General features: G+C 46.0%; 1 protein-coding gene across 4 annotated transcripts in view; it reads right to left on the bottom strand.

The window, feature by feature from the left end:
- The window catches only part of LOC148151751 (EH domain-containing protein 3-like), a 207506-nt gene extending 192295 nt beyond the window's left edge, over nt 1-15211 (bottom strand). For all 4 annotated transcript variants that reach the window (XM_087983985.1, XM_087983982.1, XM_087983976.1 and 1 more), the window contains exon 1: nt 14974-15211. In XM_087983985.1, the coding sequence (XP_087840111.1) occupies nt 14974-15200 (227 nt within the window). In that variant the 5' untranslated portion in view covers nt 15201-15211. The remainder of the gene's footprint in view (nt 1-14973) is intronic.
- Between the last annotated feature and the right edge of the window lie 8736 nt (nt 15212-23947).

Raw genomic sequence — 23947 nt, forward strand, 5'->3', positions numbered from 1 at the left:
CTTTGCCCATGTTTAACCTGAAGTCATGAGACTTCATTGGGTACTGAGTCAATCTTTCAGACTTCCAGGGCAAGCCCCTCTGCGGGGTTTGTTACAGGACATATCTAGGGATCATGATGGTGTCTAGTACATTGTCACTGAATCATACCTCACAGACAATGACCATGTTAGCTTTTGCTTGACTAGTCTGAGAGACAGCTCCCAATTTGGGCCCTAACCTCCAGATATTAGCGAGGAAGACTTTGCAGAGTCAACAGGCCAGTTTCTGCCAGTCATTTCAGATGCCTAGGTCAATGCCAGGTTGTCAGTCCGGTTACATTTCCTTCAGAGTTTGTAGCAATTGATCCAACTTAATGGCTTGATTGGCCAATTCAGATAGCAGCACAAGTCAACGACATTGCTGTGGGTTGAAAGTCACGTGAGGTGAGGATAGCAGATTGTCTTCTCTGAAGGACATTAATGAACCAGATGGGTTTTTTTGACAATCGACAATGGTTTCATGGTCATCAGTACATTTCTAACTCCACAAAAATAGACAGAATCCAAATTCTACCATCTGCCTTGGCAGGGTTTGAACCCAGGTCCCCAGAACATTCACAGAGTTTCTTGATTAATACCGGTTATCTGTAGTCTGAAACATTTCTGGCATTTGTCTGCCTTCAGTGATGTCCATTAACCCAAAAACAAAACCCAGTTAACATTCTGGGGATCCGGATTCCAAACCTGCCACAGGAAATGGTGGAATTTGAGTTCAATAAGTATCTGGAGTCTAATCATCACAATGATGATATCATTGCCGATTGTCAGGAAAAAAACTATTGGTTCACGAATGTAGTTAAGAAAGAAAACTGCTAACCTTACCTGATCTCTTGTGCATCTTTTCCAGTCGGAAAGTTGGTAGAGAGTGCTCCTTCATTACAATGGGAGTAATGTGCACAAATGAAAATTATTTCCAGTGGAAAGCCCATGATGGGTCATTGCTTTCGGGGTCAACAAGCAATTAGTTAGCTGTTATATTTTAACCTGGAGAGGAGCAAGAACTATTTCTCTCAGAGGGAAAGAATGACTGCAGAGGCTGGGTCATTAAGTTCATTCAAGTCTATCATAGACAGATTTTTAAACAGCAACCGAATTTAGGCTTATAGGAAAAAGACAGAAAAGTGGAATTGAGCATTATGTCTTATGGTCTTATTAGGTTCTTGAGTATCAAGGATTATGGGGAGAAAGCAGGAGAATGGGGTTGAGAAACTGATCAACCATGATTGAATGGTGGAGCAGACTTGATGGCTGAGTCGTCTAATTTGTGCTCCAATGTCTTACGGTCTTATTATTTGATCAGCCGTGACCTCATTGAATGGCAGAGTAAAGTAGATGGGTTTTTGTAGTCCATTTTTTTTAAAAAACAGATTTCATTCATATTCAATTTTCTTGTTCCTTATCAGTTGCTTAGTCCTCCTTTGTGAAACCATTTTCATAAAACCTCTTTGCAACCTCAAGGACACTCACATATTTCCTAAAATGCTCAAGTTGGGGCAATTCCAGACTTCCACTGTGGTTCAGCAAAACCTCCCTCATTCTGTAATCCATCCTCTCAGTATAAACTCAATATTCCATTTGCTTTGCTAGTTACTATCTCAAGTAATGCTTCCTTCAAATATTGGCACACCCAAAATTTCCTTGTTCAATTTTCTGAAGTGACAATCCATTTATTGTAACACCTCACAAAAATACATCCCCTTATCAGCCACAGGACTGTCCATTCTGATCGCCTATTGATTCTGTTTCTGTAATCACAATTGAACTGCATGATGGAGGGTTCTCAAAAGGTTGGAAGACTGACTCGTGTTCTTATTGCCCTGTTAATCTACTCAGATCCAGACAGGTTTTGTCACAAGAAATGAGAATTATATGTATATATTCTTAATTCCATTGCAGGACTTCTCACAGTTAATTTGAATGGAAAGAATATGAAGAACTAGTATTTGATTTCCTGAAGGAGTTTGAACAAGACGTCAGAAACCTTGAAAAATCTTTTTCATCAAATAGAATAAAATAAAAAGGTGGATTAATACAAACATGTTTTACACAGAAATTGGAATGAACTTTTTCTGAAAGCTTTTTTGTACATATTGAACAGTGAGATGTGCTTAATTCTGAAATTGTTCTGTCTTGCCCAAACTGCACATTGTATAATTCTGGTCTCCTTACCTACAGAAAGGTATACCATTATACCTGCCTACTAGTGAATAGAATAACTGTTCGTTAGACAGATTAGAGGAGATTTACTAGGATGTTGCTTGGTATGAAGGGAAGGCCTTATGAGGAAAGGCTGAGGGACTTGAGGCTGTTTTCGTTAGAGAGAAGAGGGTTGAAAGGCGACTTAATAGAGACATACAAGATAATCAGAGGGTTAGATAGGGTGGACAGGGAGAGCCTTTTTCCAAGAATGGTGATGGTGAGCACGAGGGGGCATAGCTTTAAATTGAGGAGTGATAGATACAGTACAGATGTCAGAGGTAGTTTCTTTACTCGGAGAGTAGTAAGGGTACGGAATGCTTTGCCTGTAACGCTAGTAGAATCGCCAACTTTAAGTACATTTAAGTCATCATTGGACCAGCATATGGACGTATATGGAATAGTGTAGGTTAGTGTAGGGCTTCAGATTTGTATGACAGATCGGCGCAACATCGAGGGCCGAAGGGCCTGTACTGTGCTGTAATGTTCTATATACATATGCCCATATTGGGAATTCGACCAATTCCTCCAATGGCCCATCTCAGAATCCTGGGATCCTGTTTATAAAAGACAAAGTGAGGACAGCAGATGCTGGAGATCAGAGCTGAAAATGTGTTGCTGGAAAAGCGCAGGTCAGGCAGCATCCAAGGAGCAGGAGAATTGACGTTTCGGGCATGAGCCCTTCTTCAGGAATGAGGAAAGTGTACCCAGCAGGCTAAGATAAAAGGTTTCTTGCGGTTGCAGGGGAAGGTGCCGTGAGTGGAGGTTGGGTTGATGGGGGGTGTGGACCTGACGAGGGAGTCACGGAGGGAGTGGTCTTTTCGGAACGCTGATAGGGGAGGGGAGGGAAATATATCCGTGGTGGTGGGGTCCGTTTGGAGGTGGCGGAAATGACGACGGATACCATGTATATGGAGGTTGGTGGGGTGGTAGTTGAGGACCAGTGGGGTTCTATTCTGGTGGCGATTGGAGGGGCGGGACTCAAGGGTGGAGGAATGGGAAGTGGAAGAGATGCGGTGGAGAGCATCGCTGATCATGTCTGGGGGGAAATTGCGGTCTTTGATGAAGGAGCCCATCTGGGTTGTACGGTATTGGAACTAGTCCTCCTGGTCCTCAACTACCATCCCACCAACCACCATATACATGGTATCATCCGCCGTCATTTATGCCACCTCCAAACAGACCCCACCACCACGGATATATTTCCCTCCCATCCCCTATCAGCGTTCCGAAAAGACCACTCCCGTGACTCTCTCGTCAGGTCCACACCCCCCATCAACCCAACCTCCACTCCCGGCACCTTCCCCTGCAACCGCAAGAAATGCAAAACTTGCACCCACACCTCCCCCCTTACTTCGCTCCAAGACCCCAAGGGATCCTTCCATATCTGCCACAAATTCACCTGTACCTCCACACACATCATTAACTGCATCCACTGCACCCGATGTGGCCTCGTCTATATTGGGCAGACAGGCCGCCTACTTGCAGAACGTTTCAGAGAACACCTCTGGGACACCCGGACCAACCAACCCAACCACCCCGTGGCTCAACACTTCAACTCCCCCTCCGACTCCACCAAGGACATGCAGGTCCTTGGACTCCTTCATCGCCAGACCATAGCAACACGACGGCTGGAGGAAGAGCGCCTCATCTTCCGCCTAGGAACCCTCCAACCACAAGGGATGAACTCAGATTTCTCCAGTTTCCTCATTTCCCCTCCCCCAACCTTGTCTCAGTCCCAACCCTCAAACTCAGCACCACCTTCCTAACCTGCAATCTTCTTCCTGACCTCTCCGCCCCCACCTCCACTCCGGCCTATCACCCTCACCTTAACCTCCTTCCACCTATCACATTTCCAATGCCCCTCCCCCAAGTGCCTCCTCCCTACCTTTTATCTTAGCCTGCTGGACACACTTTCCTCATTCCTGAAGAAGGGCTCATGCCCGAAACGTCGATTCTCCTGCTCCTTGGATGCTGCCTGACCTGCTGCGCTTTTCCAGCAACAAATTTTCAATCCTGTTTATAAATACTGCCATCTACTGACAGTCAGTCACGATATCCCTAACCAAGCATTTACTCTTCATTCAAATTTTTTCGGCCTCAGTAACATCAAAGTTGGTCTCAAAATACCATTTGTGAACCAGTCATTGTCACTAACAACTTCCGCTGTTCCCCTCAATCCGATAACATCCCCGACATGATCCAGGCAGACTGGACAAACTGATCCAGCTGGACCCAAAATGCTTTCAACTCCCCACCAATCCCAGGAGTCTGCCAATACCTCATTACTGACCCACTACTCCCCTTCACTACCACAGTCCCATTGGAATTGATACTTCCCGCCACTCCATCACCAGCAAAAGAACAACCCCTCCATTTGCCTAGGATTTAAACCTTATTCGACCCAACTCCATTACAACCAAAAGCTGCCCCTGAACAGACACCCCCTAATCCTGCCAACAGGATTAGAATTGACAACCGCCTGCATTTCTCCATCAGCACACAATATACAGCTCCCCCCCTCCCGCCTCAATAATGTGAAGCCCCACCCAAAGTGACCCAGGTAGAACCGACTTCTCCTTCCAGACCTGGTAGCACCACACCCCATTCCTTGAACCTCTGAACCTGACACTGCCTCTTCAACACATCACCACCTTCCTCTCGACCCCACCAGATCCATCAGTCCCACTCCCCTCCAAATTTGACCCAGCTGAACCAACATTTCCCTAACTACAAACTGGACCCTTGATGGAGCCCAAGCTTTTTCTCACTTACCTGACAATATACCCTTCAATCCCAGGCACTATAACCCCCTCACTCCCCTGGAGCCCATCCCCACTACAATTGATGCAAACTTTCTTTTCTCTCCACTCTCGTCGTAACAAAAGGATACAAGACAATTTGTTTCTCTAACAGCTTGCTGAACATATCCATTAACTTTCCATGGTTCACAAAAAGGACATTCACGCCGTTCTGAACACCAACATTTTCCAGTCACTCACCAATTCAAAACATTCCACTTGTTTATTTGGTCCATATTTTGCTCCCATCACATTTCCCAAAATCCTGTTCCATCTGCCATGTTCCTCTCCATTCCCTCAACCCAATATGGAAGAACTATGTGGTTTTCCAGCCACACATTAACCAGAATTTGGTTCCAGCTCTGGTTGGTCTGGCCCTGACAGAGCAGTCCTGACTGCTTGTTCATTTTAATAGTCTTTGTAATGAGGATTCCTCTTCAAATCCAAATTATTGGATAGAGTTTCAGATTCATTTCAGACCAATTTCTGGACATTTTTGTGACATGAGCTTAAAGTCTTCATACACAGTACTTACAGGGGTGAAAGTCAATTGTCCATGGGTGCCATGTCTTTCATTGGGAAACAAAGATTAATCACTACAGCAAAATTTCTCTGTTGTAATTGTTAAAAATGATTTATTCCCACATGGGGATTAAGAAGGATCTGGTGCCAGATATAATTCCAGAATGACCACTCTGTACATGAGCTCATTGCGGTCTGCAACATATCCTGATTACAAAGTACTGAAGTTGTTACATGTGAAATCAAGCAGTGGTTAGATTTCAAATCATTCTCTAACACACTCATTCTGAGCGAGTCCCACACTGAATTATTTAATTACTGGAAAGTGTTTAAACAGTGTTCACCATTTGTAAAAATTGAGTCTTTCATCACAGCATCTGGAAGAACTCCTGTATGTTATTTGTTTTGTCGCCGGTTCTCTATAATGGATTTATCATGGATCAGTTAACATTCAAATATACACTGGGAGCTGCAGGAAGAACAAGACATTTACTGGGTGAACCTGATCACAGGCACACTCAAAGAAATTTCATGAGTTCTGAAGGAGTGGGAAATATGGCCACAGGCTGATGTAATGAGATAGGTACTAAAAATTCTCCATTCCAAGATGAATTCTTGTTCTGCGATTCACTCAATGTTGTGTTTGTGTCAGATTAGTTTGTGAGCAGGAAACTGATTTGTATCCCATCATTACTCATTATCGTGAGCCCCTTTTAAAATGATGTTACACCTTCATCTGAAAGTTAGGTACATATGAGAATCACGAGGCATCTGATGTTTATTTAAAAGTGACAAACAACAGTCACCTTTGTGCTCTTGTGTCTGAGGTCAGAGGTTGCACTTGTTGAACTCTGCAGCACAACGAAAGGGGGCAGGAAAGTGGGAGCTTGCTTGGAGGCTCAGGAACAGGAGGGGTAAGTGAGAGGAAGAAGACGGGTGTGGAATGGAGTCTGGAGGGGGAAGGATCTTATAAGTGGAACCAGAAAGTGCCAGACACATTTCTCATGCATTTAGAATTCGTCACGAGTTCCCAGTCACACTATAGACACCTCAAATTTGAATTGGAGTGGCCTCGGAACCAGAAAGAGGGAAGAGAGTGGAAGCGGTGAACACTGGTTACTGCTGTAAGGAACAACAGGTCAGGATGAAAACTCCACTCTCTACATGGGCAATAGAATATTCCCTTTTCCTGATAAGGAGACACTGGACATAGTAGAGGGGATGAGGAGAAAGGTCGTTTCTCAATCCAGTTCAGTGTTACTCAGATTAGTGGAGGTTCAGAAAACTGCTGGATCCAGGGAATTGATTTATTGTCATGTGTACAAAGTACAGTGAAAAGCTTTATGAGCACTACAGGCATATCACAGTAAGGCTCAGAACAAGATATTCAGACGGAGGACTACAGTAACATTGATCTCTCTTGTACGCCCTGTGCAATGTAGCACACTCAGCATCATTTGAGCGGAGAGTCCATTCAATAGACTGAACTGCACGGAAGCTGCCCCAGGACCTGCTGGTGGGTGCATCATTCTCTATATGGCAGCACCTCCCAATGGTTTAATCTACTTTCCTAGTCTTTCCAGTACAGTGGCATTCTCTCATGTTTGTACCGCTTCAGAAAAAAAATTAAATCAAAAGGACCAGATATTAACGACAGCTTGTATGCCCTGACCCTATTTGAACCCTCTCGTGACCATGTTCCCTCCTCTGTCACCATGGCCTGGGCAACATCCTCCTCTTCTGTTAAAGATAGATGTCAAGAGTTCATTTCACACCTCAGCCATACCACCTCCCTCCTTGTAAATCCTCTTTCTGGTCTCTAATCGGTTCTATTCTTTCTTGATCTCATCTCTCTATTGAAGAGTGGGATTCCTCTAGGCTAGCTGCTAGTTTTTGTCATAATATGCTTTTTTTGCCTCTCCTCTGAACCTTTAATATGCCAACAGCTTCTTAACTGTATTTTCTGCCATACACCTTATTTAGAAGCACTTTTCTTGCCCGTGTTGCTTTCTACCTCCTTTCTGATTGAGGGACTCGATTTTTGTCCTACCTTCTCCTGTTTGGAGGGAACATACTTTAACTGGACCTCAACCATCTCTTTTTGGAAGGTAGCCCATTTCAGTTCCTGGTTTTCCTGCCATCCTCTTTGTTCCAGTCAATCTGGCCAGCTTTCTTGTCAAATGTTTTTCTCACCCTGGATTGCTGCATGTCATTCTCCAACACCATCTTGTAGCACCAGCTCCAATGATCATTGTCTCCTGTCTCCCACTACCACTTCATCCAAATTGGCCCAACTCATTTCCAAGGACTAAGTCCAACAATGTATCTTGGTGAATGAGCGGAGTCAATCACATGGTGACTAAATGTATTACATTGACTACAAATGACTAGAGCAATGTAATACTGCAGACTGAATACACTTTGATTAATATATTTGTTTTAGTTTAGTCTTAATCAAGTAAACACCAGTTTCTTGTCAGTAAACTTGGTCAGGTTCCATTGGCAGGCTGCAAGAGGATGAGCGCAACAACATGGGGTTCATTGCGTTACAGCTTTTGTTGAATTCCTCTTTGGCTCATCTGTCCCAGTCACTTGTTGACATGACAGTGGGACTCACCTCCTGAATTTTAAAGTTAGTGTAGAGAACAGCAACAGGGCAACCAGTTTGCGGCAGCCTAAACCAGCTCAAGTTCTCCTATCCCTTCACATCCACCCCAAACTCTTGGGATCTTTATTTTGAATTTGAGAGTCAAGGAAATGTGAAACAGTGCTTTGATGCAGGAAACAAGGTGGGTAGAGCAAAGGGCATTTTTTATATATTTATTCCAAACAAAATGCTGGTTCAAATCTGGGAGGAGGTTCTGGAACTGCACAAGATGTTAGTGTGACTGCACCCAGAATATTGCTGGACTGAAAGCCAATTCCCCACCCACTAACTATTTGACTTTATCTCCAATGTCCGTTTGTCTGTGTGTTCCAGGTATACAATGGGCCAAGTGCTCTCCATTTAATGGAGAAAGTGAGGTCTGCAAATGCTGGAGATCAGAGCTGAAAATGTGTTGCTGGAAAAGCGCAGCAGGTCAGGCAGCATCAAGGGAACAGGAGAATCGACGTTTTGGGCATAAGCCCTTCTTCAGGAATGAGGAAAGTTTGACCAGCAGGCTAAGATAAAAGGTAGGGAGGAGGGACTTGGGGGAGGGGCGTCGGAAATGTGATAGGTGGAAAGAGGTCAAGGTGAGGGTGATAGGTCAGACTGGGGTGGGGGCGGAGAGGTCGGGAAGAAGATTGCAGGTTAGGAAGGCGGTGCTGAATTCGATGGATTTGACTGAGACAGGGTGGGGGGAGGGGAAATGAGGAAACTGGTGAAATCAGAGTTCATCCCTTGTGGTTGGAGGGTTCCTAGGTGGAAGATGAGGCGTTCTTCCTCCAACCGTCGTTTTGTTGTGATCTGACGATGGAGGAGTCCAAGGACCTGCATATCCTTGGTGGAGTGGGAGGGGGAATTGAAATGTTGAGCCACCGGGTGGTTGGGTTGGTTGGTCCGGGTGTCCCAGAGGTGTTCTCTGAAACGCTCCGCAAGTAGCCGGCCTGTCTCCCCAATATAGAGGAGGCCACATCGGGTGCAGAGGATGCAATAGATAATGTGTGTGTGGAGGTGCAGGTGAATCTGTGGCGGATACGGAAGTTTCCTTTCGGGCCTTGGAGGGAGGTGAGGGGGCTAGGTATGGGTGCAAGTCTTGCACCTCCTGCGGTTGCAGGGGAAGGTGCCGGGAGTGGAGGTTGGGTTGGTGGGGGGTGTGGATCTGACGAGGGAGTCACGGAGGGAGTGGTCTTTACGGAATGCTGTAATTTGTTTAGTGCACACAAGAAAATTTGAATGTTTGTAGGTGCACCTCTAGAGAAAGGCGTACAACTTGACCTGCTCTTGGGAAAAAAGGCAGGGTGAGTAACAGCTGTAGTTGGGGGAACATTATGGGGCTAGTGACCATAATTCTGTAAGTTTTAAAATAATGATAAAGGATAGAACGATCTAAAAAGCTGAAGTACTAAATTGGAGGAAGGCCAATTTTGACACTATGGGAAGAGATCTTTCAAAAGTTGATTGGGGGCAGATGTTTACAGGTAAGGGGACATCTGGAAAATGGGAAGCCTTCAAAAGCAAAATAACATCCAGAGACACTATGTTCTTGTTAGGGTGAAGGGCAAAGCTGGTAGGTGGAAGGAATGCTGGATGACTAGAGAAAGAAATTGGACAAAAAGGAAGCATATGTCAAGGTATAGATAGTCAAGTTAAAGTGAATCCCTAGAAAAGTATATTTCTATTGCCTGTTACACTGAACAGGGAAATCAGGAGGGCAAAAAATGAGACATGAAATACCTTTGGCAAATAGGGTTAAGGGAAATCCAAAGGTACTCTGCAAATATTCAGGACAAAACATTAACCAGAGAGAATAGAGCTGACCACTGGTCAGGCTCACCAGTTTATCGTTGCCAGACTTTTGCTTATAGCCTTAAGCAATAGCACATTAGCCAACCTTCAGTCTTCCATTAGTTCACATGGTTGTCAATGACAAATATCTCTGAGAAAAGGGGCCAAGTAATCTTACCTAGCTTCCTACAATGCTTGGGAAATACTGGCAATTTATCTACCTTGATAGGTTAGACTTCCAGCATCTCCTCTTCTCTTGGATGAACGCTTTTCAATACAATCACTATTTCGTTTCCTACAAGTACCACAGCGTCCACGTCATTATTTACTGTGGAGAGGGTGCGAAATATTTTTGTTTAGTATCTCACCCATCTTGTGTGGTTCCAGACAGGAGTCACATTGCTCTTCAATGAGAGCAATTCTTCCCCCTAGTTTCTTTTCTGCCTTTCATGTACTCAAAATCTTCAGATTCTCCATAACTATTCAAAGCTACCTCATGTTCCTTCTGATTTCCCTCTTGAATATACTCCCATTGCCCTTCTATTTCTCTCAGGATTCACTTGACTCTAACTGGCTATGTCTGACATATGCCTCCTTTTTCTTGAGCAGAACCTCAGTTTCTCTTGTCATCCAGTATCCCTATACACCTACCAGCCTTGCCCTCCACACTAAACAGGAGTATACTGCCTGTGAACTCATTATTTTGACTCACATCCCAATCAAATCCCATTTCCTGTGCATACCCTCCCCCAGCTTTTCAAATTCCTCCTTAACGGTCAAAATTGGCTACACCAATCTAGAATTTCCAACTTTTTGGATCAAGTTTATCCTTTTCCATAGGAGCAGGAAATGTGTTGCTGGAAAAGTGTAGCAGGTCAGACAGCATCCAGGGAACAGGAGAATCGACGTTTCGGGCATAAGCCCTTCTTCAGGAATGAGGAAAGTTTGTCCAGCAGGCTAAGATAAAAGGTAGGGAGGAGGGACTTGGGGGAGGGGCGTTGGAAATGTGATAGGTGGAAAGAGGTCAAGGTGAGGGTGATAGGTCAGACTGGGGTGGGGGCAGAGAGGTCAGGAAGAAGATTGCATGTTAGGAAGGTGGTGCTGAATTTGATGGATTTCACTGAGACAAGGTGGGGGGAGGGGAAATGAGGAAACTGGTGAAATCTGAGTTCATCCCTTGTGGTTGGAGGGTTCCTAGGCGGAAGATGAGGCGCTCTTCCTCCAACCGTCGTGTTGTTGTGGTCTGGCGATGGAGGAGTCCAAAGACCTGCATATCCTTGGTGGAGTGGGAGGGGGAATTGAAATGTTGAGCTACAGGGTGGTTGGGTTGGTTGGTCCGGGTGTCCCAGAGGTGTTCTCTGAAACGCTCCGCAGGTAGCCGGCCTGTCTCCCCAATATAGAGGAGGCCACATCGGGTGCAGAGGATGCAATAGATGATATGTGTGGAGGTGCAGGTGAATCTGTGGTGGATATGGAAGTTTCCTTTGGGGCCTTGGAGGGAGGTGAGGGGGGAGGTGTGGGCGCAAGTCTTGCACCTCCTGCGGTTGCAGGGGAAGGTGCCGGGAGTGGAGGTTGGGTCGGTGGGGGGTGTGGATCTGACGAGGGAGTCACGGAGGGAGTGGTCTTTACGGAATGCTGATAGGGGAGGGGAGGGAAATATATCCTTGGTGGTGGGGTCCGTTTGGAGGTAGCAGAAATGACGGCGGATGATGCGCTGTACATGGAGATTGGTGGGTGGTAGGTGAGGACCAGTGGGGTTCTGTCCTGGTGGCGGTTGGAGAGGCGGGGTTCAAGGGCGGAGGAGCGGGAAGTGGAAGAGATGCGGTGGAGGGCATCGTCGACCACGTCAGGGGGGAAATTGCGGTCCTTGAAGAAGGAAGCCATCTGGGTTGTGCGTTTTTGGAACTGGTCCTCCTGGGAGCAGATGCGGCGGAGTCGAAGGAATTGGGAGAATGGGATGGCGTTTTTACAGGGGGCAGGATGGGAGGAGGTGTAGTCCAGGTAGCTGTGGGAGCCGGTCGGTTTGTAGTAGATGTCCGTGTTGATTCGGTCGCCTGAGATAGAAATAGAAAGGTCGAGGAAGGGGAGGGAGGAATCTGAGACTGTCCAGGTGAATTTGAGGTCGGGGTGGAAGGTGTTGGTGAAGTGGATGAACTGTTCAACCTCCTCGTGGGAGCACGAGGCGGCGCCGATACAGTCATCGATGTAGCGGAGGAAAAGGTGGGGGGTGGGGCCTGTGTAGTTGCGGAAGATGGATTGTTCCACATATCCTACGAAGAGGCAGGCATAGCTGGGGCCCATGCGGGTGCCCATGGCTACTCCTTTCGTTTGGAGGAAGTGAGAGGATTGGAAAGAGAAGTTGTTCAGGGTGAGGACAAGTTCAGTCAGTCGAAGGAGGGTGTCAGTGGAAGGGTGCTGGTTGGTACGGCGGGAAAGAAAGAAGCAGAGGGCTTTGAGTCCTTCGTGATGGGGGATGGAGGTGTACAGGGACTGGATGTCCATGGTGAAATGGTGAGTGGTCTTTATTCTGTAAAGACCACTCCCTCCGTGACTCCCTCGTCAGATCCACACCCCCACCAACCCAACTCCACTCCCGGCACCTTCCCCTGCAACCGCAGGAGGTGCAAGACTTGCGCCCACACCTCCCCCCTCACCTCCCTCCAAGGCCCCAAAGGAAACTTCCATATCCGCCACAGATTCACCTGCACCTCCACACATATCATCTATTGCATCCTCTGCACCCGATGTGGCCTCCTCTATATTGGGGAGACAGGCCGGCTACCTGCGGAGCGTTTCAGAGAACACCTCTGGGACACCCGGACCAACCAACCCAACCACCCTGTAGCTCAACATTTCAATTTCCCCTCCCACTCCACCAAGGATATGCAGGTCTTTGGACTCCTCCATCGTCAGACCACAACAAAACGACGGTTGGAGGAAGAACGCCTCATCTTCCACCTTGGAACCCTCCAACTACAAGGGATGAACTCGGATTTCACTAGTTTCCTCATTTCCCCTCACCCCACCCTGTCTCAGTCAAATCCATCAAATTCAGCACCGCCTTCCTAACCTGCAATCTTCTTCCCGACCTCTCCGCCCCCACCCCAGTCTGACCTATCACCCTCACCTTGACCTCTTTCCACCTATCACATTTCCGACGCCCCTCCCCCAAGTCCCTCCTCCCTACCTTTTGTCCAGCAGGCTAAAATAAACTTTCCTCATTCCTGAAGAAGGGCTTATGCCCGAAACGTCGATTCTCCTGTTCCCTGGATGCTGCCTGACCTGCTGCGTTTTTCCAGCAACACATTTCCAGCTCTGATCTCCAGCATCTGCAGACCTCACTTTCTCCTTTTCCATAGGAGCTTTATTAGAATTATGATAAGTTGCCCCATGCGCTCCCCCACTGATACCTCAGGCATTTGCCCTGCCTCATTCCCCAACTGAAGGGATTATTGCTCCTATTCAAGTAAGAACATTTACATACTGAGGTAAAAACAATGACTGCAGATGCTGGAAACCAGATTCTGGATTAATGGTGCTGGAAGAGCACAGCAGTTCAGGCAGCATTCAAGGAGCTTCCAAATCGACGTTTCGGGCAAAAGCCCTTCACATTTACATACTGATCAAGTGCATACAAGAGAACTTCCTTAAAATGCCTCTCCATTCAAGCCTTAACACCGAGTCTAGGATTGGAAAAAGTTAAAATCCCCCACCATTACAACCCTATTATTCTAGGGATACTTTTACGTATTTGCATTTCAATTTCCTACTGATTATTGGGGGGCAGGGGGCAGGGGGAGGGGCACTATAATACAATCCTAACAAGGTGATTGTCCCTTTATTTCTCAGTTCTACCCTTCTACCTATGCTTTCACTGGTAAATCATTCAGGAATATTTCCCTAAGTACAGGGATAGTACTATCCTGACCCAAACAAAAAGAAACACTCCACATGCCCTCTTCTCTTGACCCCCTTTGTTTCTCTCCCATAGCATTAATACCTCAACATTAAAACTGCAAGTCCTGCCCATCCCTGACCCACGTTTCTATAATAGCTATGATATCTCAGTCTCACGTCCCCAGCTCTGCCCCAAGTTCATCTGGTTTGTCAGGCTTCTTGCATTGAAATGCAATGCTAATTTATCAGTCCCACCTCATGCTCTGCCAAGCTCTTGTCTACCTTGACTATTTGACTTACTCCCATACTGTATGAGCTTTTCTCATTATTAGTTGTCTGCCTGATTACATTAGAACCAGTCACCATAACCAGAAACTGGCTAAATGCTACCATCCCAAGGACCCACCCCCTACAGTATCCAACACTGGAGAGCAGATAAACATGACAGGAGGATCAGAAGGGCAAATAACCCTGTAGAGAAGGAAGAACAGAAATTATAAATTCCCCAGAGGTCAGGTAGACAGAGAACTAACAAGCCAAGCTGAAACACAAATAACAAGGGCTCAAGAGGGATATAGGCCAAATGGGATCAGATTGGGATGCCTGGTCAACACAGAGGAGTTTGACCAAAACGTCTGCATTCTTGCTGTCTGATTCTATTCCCTGTGTATATTAAATACAGATAAAAGTCAGATGCAAAAAGCCATTTCTCTCTTCAGTGAGTCCTCTACCCTGGGCAGGATGAACACAGGGGGAATCTGGTTTCTCCAAACAGCAACATTTCCATCCTGGGGACAGATTTCAGATTTCACTAATGGCAGCAGGAGTGTGGGGGACAGTGAGTGAGTGAGGGTCAGTGCAGCCTGATTTCCCTGTGCAATACCCTCTCCCTCTCACCCAGGGGGGCACAGTGAGTGAGTGAGGGTCAGTGCAGCCTGATTTCCCTGTGCAATACCCTCTCCCTCTCACCCAGGGGGATACAGTGAGTGAGTGAGGGTCAGTGCAGCCTGATTTCCCTGTGCAATACCCTCTCCCTCTCACCCAGGGGGGCACAGTGAGTGAGTGAGGGTCCGGCTGGTGTGTGCTCACCTGATGAAGGTGGTCTTGCCGGTGGAGTACTGACCGACCAGCAGCAGCATGGGCTTGTTGTCGAAATCCGCATTGTCCAGGGCGGGCGAGTGGAACTCGTGGAAGCGGTAATGTTCCTCCAGGGGAAGCAGTTTGCTTTTGTAGAGCTTCTTCAGGCCGTCCGTCACCGTCTGAAATACCTCGGGATCCTTCTTGCCGCGGTCATGCGCCACCAGCCAGCTGAACATGCTGCCGGATAACCTGGGAAAGTGTAAACCCAGACTAAAGCAGCAGTTTACAGCGACAACAATAACCTCCTTAAAGCCCGAACCCCCCTCCCCCGGCCCCTCCTCCTGAAAGTCTCCCCGAAGCCGCTCCGCTTTAAGGAGCCGCAGCTCGAGACAGCTCCCGCCCCCGCGCGCCGTCCTCTTCCAGTGACGTCAACCAACGGCTTCATCCTGCACGCGCGGTTCAGGGGAAGCGGGAATGAGGCCGTTCAGCCCATCCAGTCTGCTCAGCCAGCCGTGCCTGAGACGTTTCCCAGCCCCACTCCCCCGCTTTCTTCTCGCAACCTTGATAACCAACAACCTAGCTATCGCCACCTCATCTCACGAACTCGCCAGCTTCACCGAGTTGTCAGACTAAAATAAACTAACCAGTTTCACTAAATTATCCAGAGAAACAAGTCGCAGATGCTGTAATCCAAAGTAAAACACAGCAAGCCAGACAGCATCAGGAGATGGAGAAGTTAACATTTTGGGTGTAAGCCTTCTTCATGCTTGCTGTTTCTTCTCACCCCCTGCTGGTCTACACACTGAATTGGGAGAAAGTGAGGACTGTAGATACAGGAGATCAGAGTCAAAAAGGGATGAAGGAAATGTGGAGAATTGGTCAAGAAAACTGCGCAGTGGGGTAAGAGGTGAGTAAGAATAGAACGTAGCAATAGCCCGAGCAAAACTTCCACATGGTGGTAGTGAAAATTCCATGTGGTGATAATAAAATCCAAGTGGTGTTAATAAAACTTCCACATGGTGGTAGTGAACATTCCACGTGGTGAATATAAGACCCTATAGATAATGCCTCATGGAAACAAGGGCCTGAACAGATAGGGCAAAATAAATAAGGGGGAATTGTTTTACTAAAAGAACTGATAGACCTGTTTAGAAAGCTGGCAGATTTGTAGTGGATGATTAAAAGTAAAATAGTAGCAAATAGTCATAGTGTTAAAATGTTACTAGACTGTTGAATGTTTTAGACAAGGCTTGTATAATACTGAGACAGTAGTTTGGGAAATTAACAAAGGGTCTGTTTAAGTAAGGCTCTGAATGAGAGAGAGAGAGAGAGAGAGATTGATTTACTGGTAAGCTCTTGGCTGTTCGCAACAAGGCTCTGCATGAGAGAGAAAGAGCCATTGATTTAATGCTGAGTTCTTGACTGTGAGTAGAAAGTTTCTGTGTGTGAGAGAGAGAGAGACTTCATAGTTTAACCATTGTGATCTGGTTTGTATGCATAATTGTTTGTTGTTGGTTAAATGTTTATATTTTGTTTCCCTGGAGCTCGAGATCCTGGAGTAGTTTGATTTTATTTTGCACTGTAAGAATTTAAGATAGGTTTTTTTTTAGAGAGAGATTTTTCAAGAAACCATTAGTGATTGCTGCATTTTGCTGGTGCAGTGTTAGATTGGTTGAAGCTGAACGAATGAGAAGTATTAACTGAGAACATTTAAGAATTGTTAGATTGGTAAAGGACAAGTTATAAAGTTAAGGATTGCTTATACTGTTGACAAAGCTGTACCAGACTTGAATAGCATAAGAAAGTGACTAAATGGCCAAAAGAGAATACCTTTGATATTCATATGTGCAATGAGATGGAAGGACTAATTAAGAACTATAAGCTGAAAGAGAAATCTAAAATAGGAACCGAAAGAGGGATCAGGTGATGCAAATACTGAAACTTTTCAGGAAAGAGAGTCAGGAGTGGAAGGTAGCTTGTCAGACACCCATGGGGACTAGGAAAGCTGGAAAGAACAAGCTGAGCAGTTACGGGAAACAGAAAAGCAGGAATCAGATACCCCACAACCCCCCCCCCCCATACCCAGATGTGGAGGAGCTGAATAGACCTTCTTCCCACACAAATGAAGAGGCATTGAAGCAGTGTCCAGTAATAAAGGGAGCAGTAAAAATAGAGGGACAGTTAGAATGGGACAGAAGAACAGAAGACAAAAATGAACATAGAACATGACAGCGCAGTACAGGCCATTCGGCCCTCGATGTTGCACCGACCTGTCACACCAATCTGAAGCCCATCTAACCTACACTATTCCATATACGTCCATATGCTTGTCCAATGATAACTTAAATGTACTTAAAGTTGGCGAATATACTACCGTTGCAGGCAAAGCATTCCATACCCTTACTACTGTCTGAGTAAAGAAATTACCTCTGACATCTGTCCTATATATTTCACCCCTCAATTTAAAGCTATGTCCCCTTTTGCTCGCCGTCCCCATACTTGGAAAAAGGCTCTCCCTGTCCACCCTATCTAACCCTCTGATTATCTTATATGTCTCTATTAAGTCACCTCTCAACCTTCTTCTCTCTAACAAAAACAGCCTCAAGTCCTTCAGCCTTTCCTTGTAAGACCTTCCCTCCATACCAGGCAACATCCTCGTAAATCTCCTCTGCACCCTTTCCAAAGCTTCTACATCCTTCATCTAATGCGGTGACCAGAACTGTCCACAATACTCCAAGTACGGCCGCAACAGAGTTTTGTACAGCTGTAGCATAACTGCATGGTTTCGGAACTCGATCCCTCTATTAATAAAAGCTAAAACACTGTACACCTTAACAACCCTGTCAACCTGGGTGGCAACATTCAAGGATCTGTGTACCTGGACACCAAGATCTCTCTGCTCATCTACACTACCGAGAATCTTACCATTAGCCCAGTACTTTGCATTCTGGTTACTCTGACCAAAGTGAGTTACCTCACACTTGTCCGCATTAAACTCCATTTGCCACCCCTCAACCCAGCTCCGCAGCTTATCTATGTCTCTCTGTAACCTACAACATCTTTCGTCACTATCCATAACTCCACTGACCTTAATGTCATCTGCAAATTTACTAACCCACCCTTCTACGTCCTCATCCAGGTCGGTTATAAAAATGACGAACAGCAGTGGACCCAACACCGACCCTTGCGGTACACCACTAGTAACTGGACTCCAGGATGAACATTTCCCATCAACCACCAACCTCTGTCTTCTTTCAGCAAGCCAATTACTGATCCAAACTGCTATATCTCCCACAATCCCATTCCTCCGCATTTTGTACAATAGCCTACTGTGGGGAACCTTATCAAATGCCTTGCTGAAATCCATATACACCACATCAACCGGTTTACTCTCATCTACCTGTTTGACCAACTTCTCAAAGAACTCAATAAGGTTTGTGAAGCACGGCCTACCCTTCACAAAACCGTGCTGACTATCCCTAATCAAATTATTCTTTTCCAGATGATTATAAATCCTATCTCTTGTAACCTTTTCCAACACTTTACCAACAACTGAAGTAAGGCTCATTGGTCTATAATTACCAGGGTTGTCTCTACTCCCTTTCTTGAACAGGGGAACCACATTTGCTATCCTCCAGTCTTCTGGCACTGTTCCTGTAGACAATGACGATTTAAAGATCAATGCCAAAGGCTCAGCAATCTCCTCCCTGGCTTCTCAGAGGATCCTAGGATAAATCCCATCCGGCCCAGGGGACTTATCTATTTTCATACTCTGCAGGATTTCTAATATCTCTTCCTTGTGAACCTCCGTCCCACCTAGTCTAGTAGCCTGTATCTCAGTATTCTCCTTGCCAACATTGTCATTTTCTAGAGTGAATACTGTCCAAAAATAATAATTTAGTGCTTCCCCTTATCTCCTCTGACTCCACACACAACTTCCCACTACTATCTTTGATTGGCTCTAATCTTACTCTCGTCATTCTTTTATTCCTTAAATCCCTATAGAAAGTCTTAGTCTGAACTGAGGGAAAGAAAAGAAAGAGAGAAAAGGGACAGGCAGGAGCAAATGGAAGCTATGTAACGAGAGCAAGAAAAGCTGAAACATGAGATTAGTATGCTGTGTGGACTAAGGGAACAAAAAGCAGCTGAGGAATACTCATGGTTGAAAGTCTGTGCGAAGATTTGTAGCTCGGGTGCTCGTTGTTGTGGTTCTGTTTGCCGAGCTGGAAGTTTTTGTTGCAAACGTTTCGTCCCCTGGCTAGGCGACATCATCAGTGCTTGGGAGCCTCCTGCGAAGCGCTTCTTTGATGTCTCCTCCGGTGTTTATAGTGGTCTGTCCCTGCCGCTTCCGGTTGTCAGTTTCAGCTGTCCGCTGTAGTGGTTGGTATATTGGGTCCAGGTCAATGTGTTTGTTGATGGAATTTGTGGATGAATGCCATGCCTGTAGGAATTCCCTGGCTGTTCTCTGTCTGGCTTGCCCTATGATAGTAGTGTTGTCCCAGTCGAATTCATGTTGCTTGACATGAAAAAAAAAACACACCGGATCATCAACGCCACACTCACAGGAATCCGATTCACGAGAGAAGAAGAAAAGGATAGCCAACTCCCATTCCGAGATGTGATGGTACAGAGAACACCAGACGGAGAATTCACTACAAGGGTATACAGGAAAGCCACACACACAGACCAAGTCCTAAACTATGAAAGTAACCACCCCAACACACACAAACAAAGCTGCATCAGGACACTATTCAAAAGGGCCACAACACACTGCAGTACACCAGAACTGCAAAAAGAAGAAGAGGAACACCTATATAAGGTATTCGCCAAAAATGGATACCCCCGCAACTTCATCAACAGATGCCTAAGAGAAAGACCACGGAACGAGGACATACCACAACCAAAAGGACTAGCCACACTACCATACATCAGGAGCATCTCGGAACTGACTGCCAGACTACTGCGACCCCTAGGACTCATAACGGCACACAAACCAACAGCCATGCTCAGACAACAACTCACCAGAACGAAGGACCCGATACCCAACATGAGCAAGACGAATGTAGTGTTCAAAATACTATGCAAGGACTGCACTAAACACTATATAGGACAAACAGGAAGACAGCTAACAATCCGCATACATGAACATCAACTAGCCACGAAACGACGCGACCAGCTATCCTTAGTAGCCACACACGCAGACAACAAGCAACATGAATTCGAATGGGACAACACTACTATCATAGGGCAAGCCAGACAGAGAACAGCCAGGGAATTCCTAGAGGCATGGCATTCATCCACAAATTCCATCAACAAACACATCGACCTGGACCCAATATACCAACCACTACAGCGGACAGCTGAAACTGACAACCGGAAGCGGCAGGGACAGACCACTATAAACACCGGAGGAGACATCAAAGAAGCGCTTCGTAGGAGGCTCCCAAGCACTGATGATGTCGCCTAGCCAGGGGACGAAACGTTTGCAACAAAAACTTCCAGCTCAGCGAACAGAACCACAACAATACTCATGGTGATATGAAAGGGGGGCTGATGAGAAAAGAAGTGAACGTGACGCAGAGGAAGTGGAAAGGGATGAAGAGAGACAAGGAAAGAAAAAGTCTCCAGTACCTAAAGAATGAGAGGAAGTGGAAATAGCATCAGACTCAGAGCCCAAGGGGGAATTATTGAGAAGTAGCTCAGGTAAAGGGAAAAAGGGCCAACTGGGAAGGATGCTACTGCTGCTTGTAAAAGAGAGGAGAAACCCACAGTACATTCCTTGGGGAATTCAGGACCTGGAAGGGCTGAAGAATGTGCTGCCCAGTTTACATGAGGGAGCGGGAAAGTGAATCAGGGCTTTTAAAGGTGAAACCACAGGGTGATTGCTTGCTCCAGGAGACTTGAAGGCACTGCTGGTGAGTTTGGTAGGGTTCCCAAAGTTAAAGGAAATAATAGTCCAAGCCTGTTTGAAAAATGTAGCAGACAATCCAATGATTGATGGGGTCGGGTTTGTTCGAGTGAGACAGAATGTATAGCAAGCCTTAAAAGACTGTTATCCACCCAAAATCACCCCCAGGCTTTGAGAGGGGATCCACTGGGAGAAAGTGAAAACGTGTCGGCCTACTTCGAGAAACAGTTAAGAAAGTGGAGGCGGGAAACAGAGTAAGATATACAGATTAATCAGTTGCTGACCACAATGTACCGAAATTTCTTCATTGAGGCAATGCTCTCCCAAGTCAGGTCAAGACTGGAGGAGGTGGTGAGTCTGACATCATCAATGAGCCACCAGGAATTTAGAGATCATGTAGCTCATGAATTTGAAAGTTTTTGAAAAGACAAAGAGAAACTGTCTGGAGGAGTTGCAAAGGAGGAGTTGCAAAGGAAGCTGGCGCAAATGCAGCTCAAAGAGCTTAAAAAGAAAGAAAAAGAGAAGGCTAAAAAGGTGTTGCTAGTACGAACCGACACAGTAATCAACACTGGCATGAACCAAGTGCCAGCGCAAGGGGGGGTGGGGTGTCCTATCAGGTAGTCGGATAGGGGCCAGAAAGTCCCATGCCAGCAATGGAGGTATTTAGAGAAGCTTTCCTGCAGGTGACGTATCCAGGGCAGGGCAGATTTAAACAACAGCCTAAACAGAACTGGGGTCCTCAAGGATAGGGATGTAGGAATGGGGGCCTAAGGTACATGATAAATAATCAGGCTCCGGTGGGGGCCAGAAATGATGTGCTGGGGATGCCATCAACTGGGCCACTTTAGGAGGAATTACCCTTATTGGACCGGGCCCACTCTGTCCTACAGTGGGCTTAGACAGCAGGAATCCCCAGTGGTCACTTCCCAGAAGCCTACAGGCCCAGCAGGACCTGCTTACCTGTATGGGATGTGCTCAGGATGCCCTGAGAATCTAGGAGGGAAGGGGCACTACCCTGTAATAGCATGGGAGGCTGATCAAGAACCAGTAATACAAGTTAATATCGAAGGGCAGCAGACACCGGTGATGATAGATATTGGAGCTATATAAACTTGTGTACAGCCGCGGTATGCTTCTCACCTTCCCATGTCAAGTAAATATGTTAAAACTGTTGGGTTCTCAGGGAATTCATAGTTAACTTGATTTACAGCTCCAGTAAGATTAAAAATGGAAGGTAGGGAGATAGTTCTGCCAATATTAGTGTCTAAAGAGACGCCAATTAACTTGTTAATACTGTGAGCAAAAAGATTGGAGTGCACACAGCAGGGCATGGTTGTTTAAAAGGTCAATACACAATTAGTGATGCAAGAAGTTAAACATGTTAATGTTTATTGGACAGGGGGTATAGCAGGTGATATTCAAGACATTTGGGAGGTGTGGTAAGCAGAAGTGTTGACCACCGAAGTTTGAACTGCACTGGGTACAGTGATATTTGATGAGTCTCAGGATGAGGTGTTAGAGAGGCAGTGGCAGCAGGAAGTCACTGCTCCACAACATTTGAGAAGTGAAGCAATAGCAATAGGGGAGCAAGGAGTGATCCTGCAAATAGAGAGAAATGTGTTCCTGGAAAAGTGGTATAGTGTACCAGGCACAGCACCATATGTAACCTTACTGTTAAATAAGGGATATCAATCTAAAGATTTCAGACCTATGGCCAGGCATGTAGAAACAGTTAGGGAATGGCATATACTCACAACTCACAGGGGTTTGGGAATACGGGGATGGCAGTGATATTAAAATCCTAGCATGCTGCTAGCTGACAGGGAATCCAAAAGAAGTCAAGGTAACACCCCAGGGGAGCATGTCAGTGACAGTGGAGGAAGGTGATCAATATGGTAATGAGCAATTGGATACATTACCAGCCACTTTGTGGTCACAGCATGATACAGATGTGGGGAGAGTGAGATCAGCTAGCCCAGTGGAAATAAGGTTGAACCCAAGAGCTATTCTGCCTAGGAGACCGCAGTATCCTTTAAAAACTGAGTGTTGCAGACTGGCACATTCCATGGTCCAGGACTACGTGTTGAGGGACGCGCTGAAGCTTGGGGCAGCTGCCGCCAAGGCACGGTGGGGAAAGACCACTGTGTAAAGTCTGCCTGCCTAACGAAGAACAGGGGGGCCATGCAGTCATTTGGGCTCTGCTGACGCCTCAGCTAATTATATGGGCATATGATCAAAAAATGTACAGACCTGTATAAAAATGATAAGTTTTGATCTCTGTATGTACATGTTTACATATGTGTGGCATGACCAACTGTACAGACCATCAAATTATTTTATGAATAAAGTATATTTTTGAAATAAAAAAAATCCTTTAAAACCAGAGGCAATAGAGGGAATAGCAGCAACAGTACAAGGATTGCTGAAGGCAGGGATACTTAAAGAAACTTGTAGACCCTGCAACACTCCATGTTACCAGTTTTAAAGGCAGGCGGGTCAAAATGGAGACTTGTACATGATTTAAGAGTTATAAATGAGGTAGTGGGGGATTGGCCAGCAGTTGTTCCTAATCGGCACAGACTGCTAACTAATGTGCCCCCACAGACAGTTTGCTTCTCGGTGGTAGGTTTATGTTCTGCTTTTTTTTAGCATTCCCCTAGCAGAACACTACCGGTATCTGTTTGCTTTTATGTACAAAGGTCAGCAATACACTTAGACAAGAATGCCCCAGGGGTTTACGCATTTACTGTATGTATTCAACTAGGTGTTAAAATCAGAACTGGAGGGTCTGACTTTAGAAAGTACTCTGATACAGTATGTTGATGATTGTCTGTTCAGATAGTCAGAAACTGTGTGAGCAAGATACCCTTTTCTTCTTTTACAAACAGCAGATTGACTATTTGGGTAGGCTGGTTGCTAAGGGCCTAGATTAGAGTGGTGCTGGAAAAGCACAGCAGGTCAGGCAGCATCCGAGGAGCAGGAAAATTGACATGTTGGGCAAAAGACCTTCATTGGTGCCCAAAACGTTGATTTTCCTGCTCCTCGGATACTGCCTGACCTGCTGTGCTTTTCCAG

This window comes from Chiloscyllium plagiosum, unplaced genomic scaffold, assembly GCF_037043375.1.
Source record: "Chiloscyllium plagiosum isolate Xiang-an unplaced genomic scaffold, Cpla_swu_hap1 HiC_scaffold_3, whole genome shotgun sequence".
In the NCBI taxonomy this organism is placed as follows: domain Eukaryota; kingdom Metazoa; phylum Chordata; class Chondrichthyes; order Orectolobiformes; family Hemiscylliidae; genus Chiloscyllium; species Chiloscyllium plagiosum.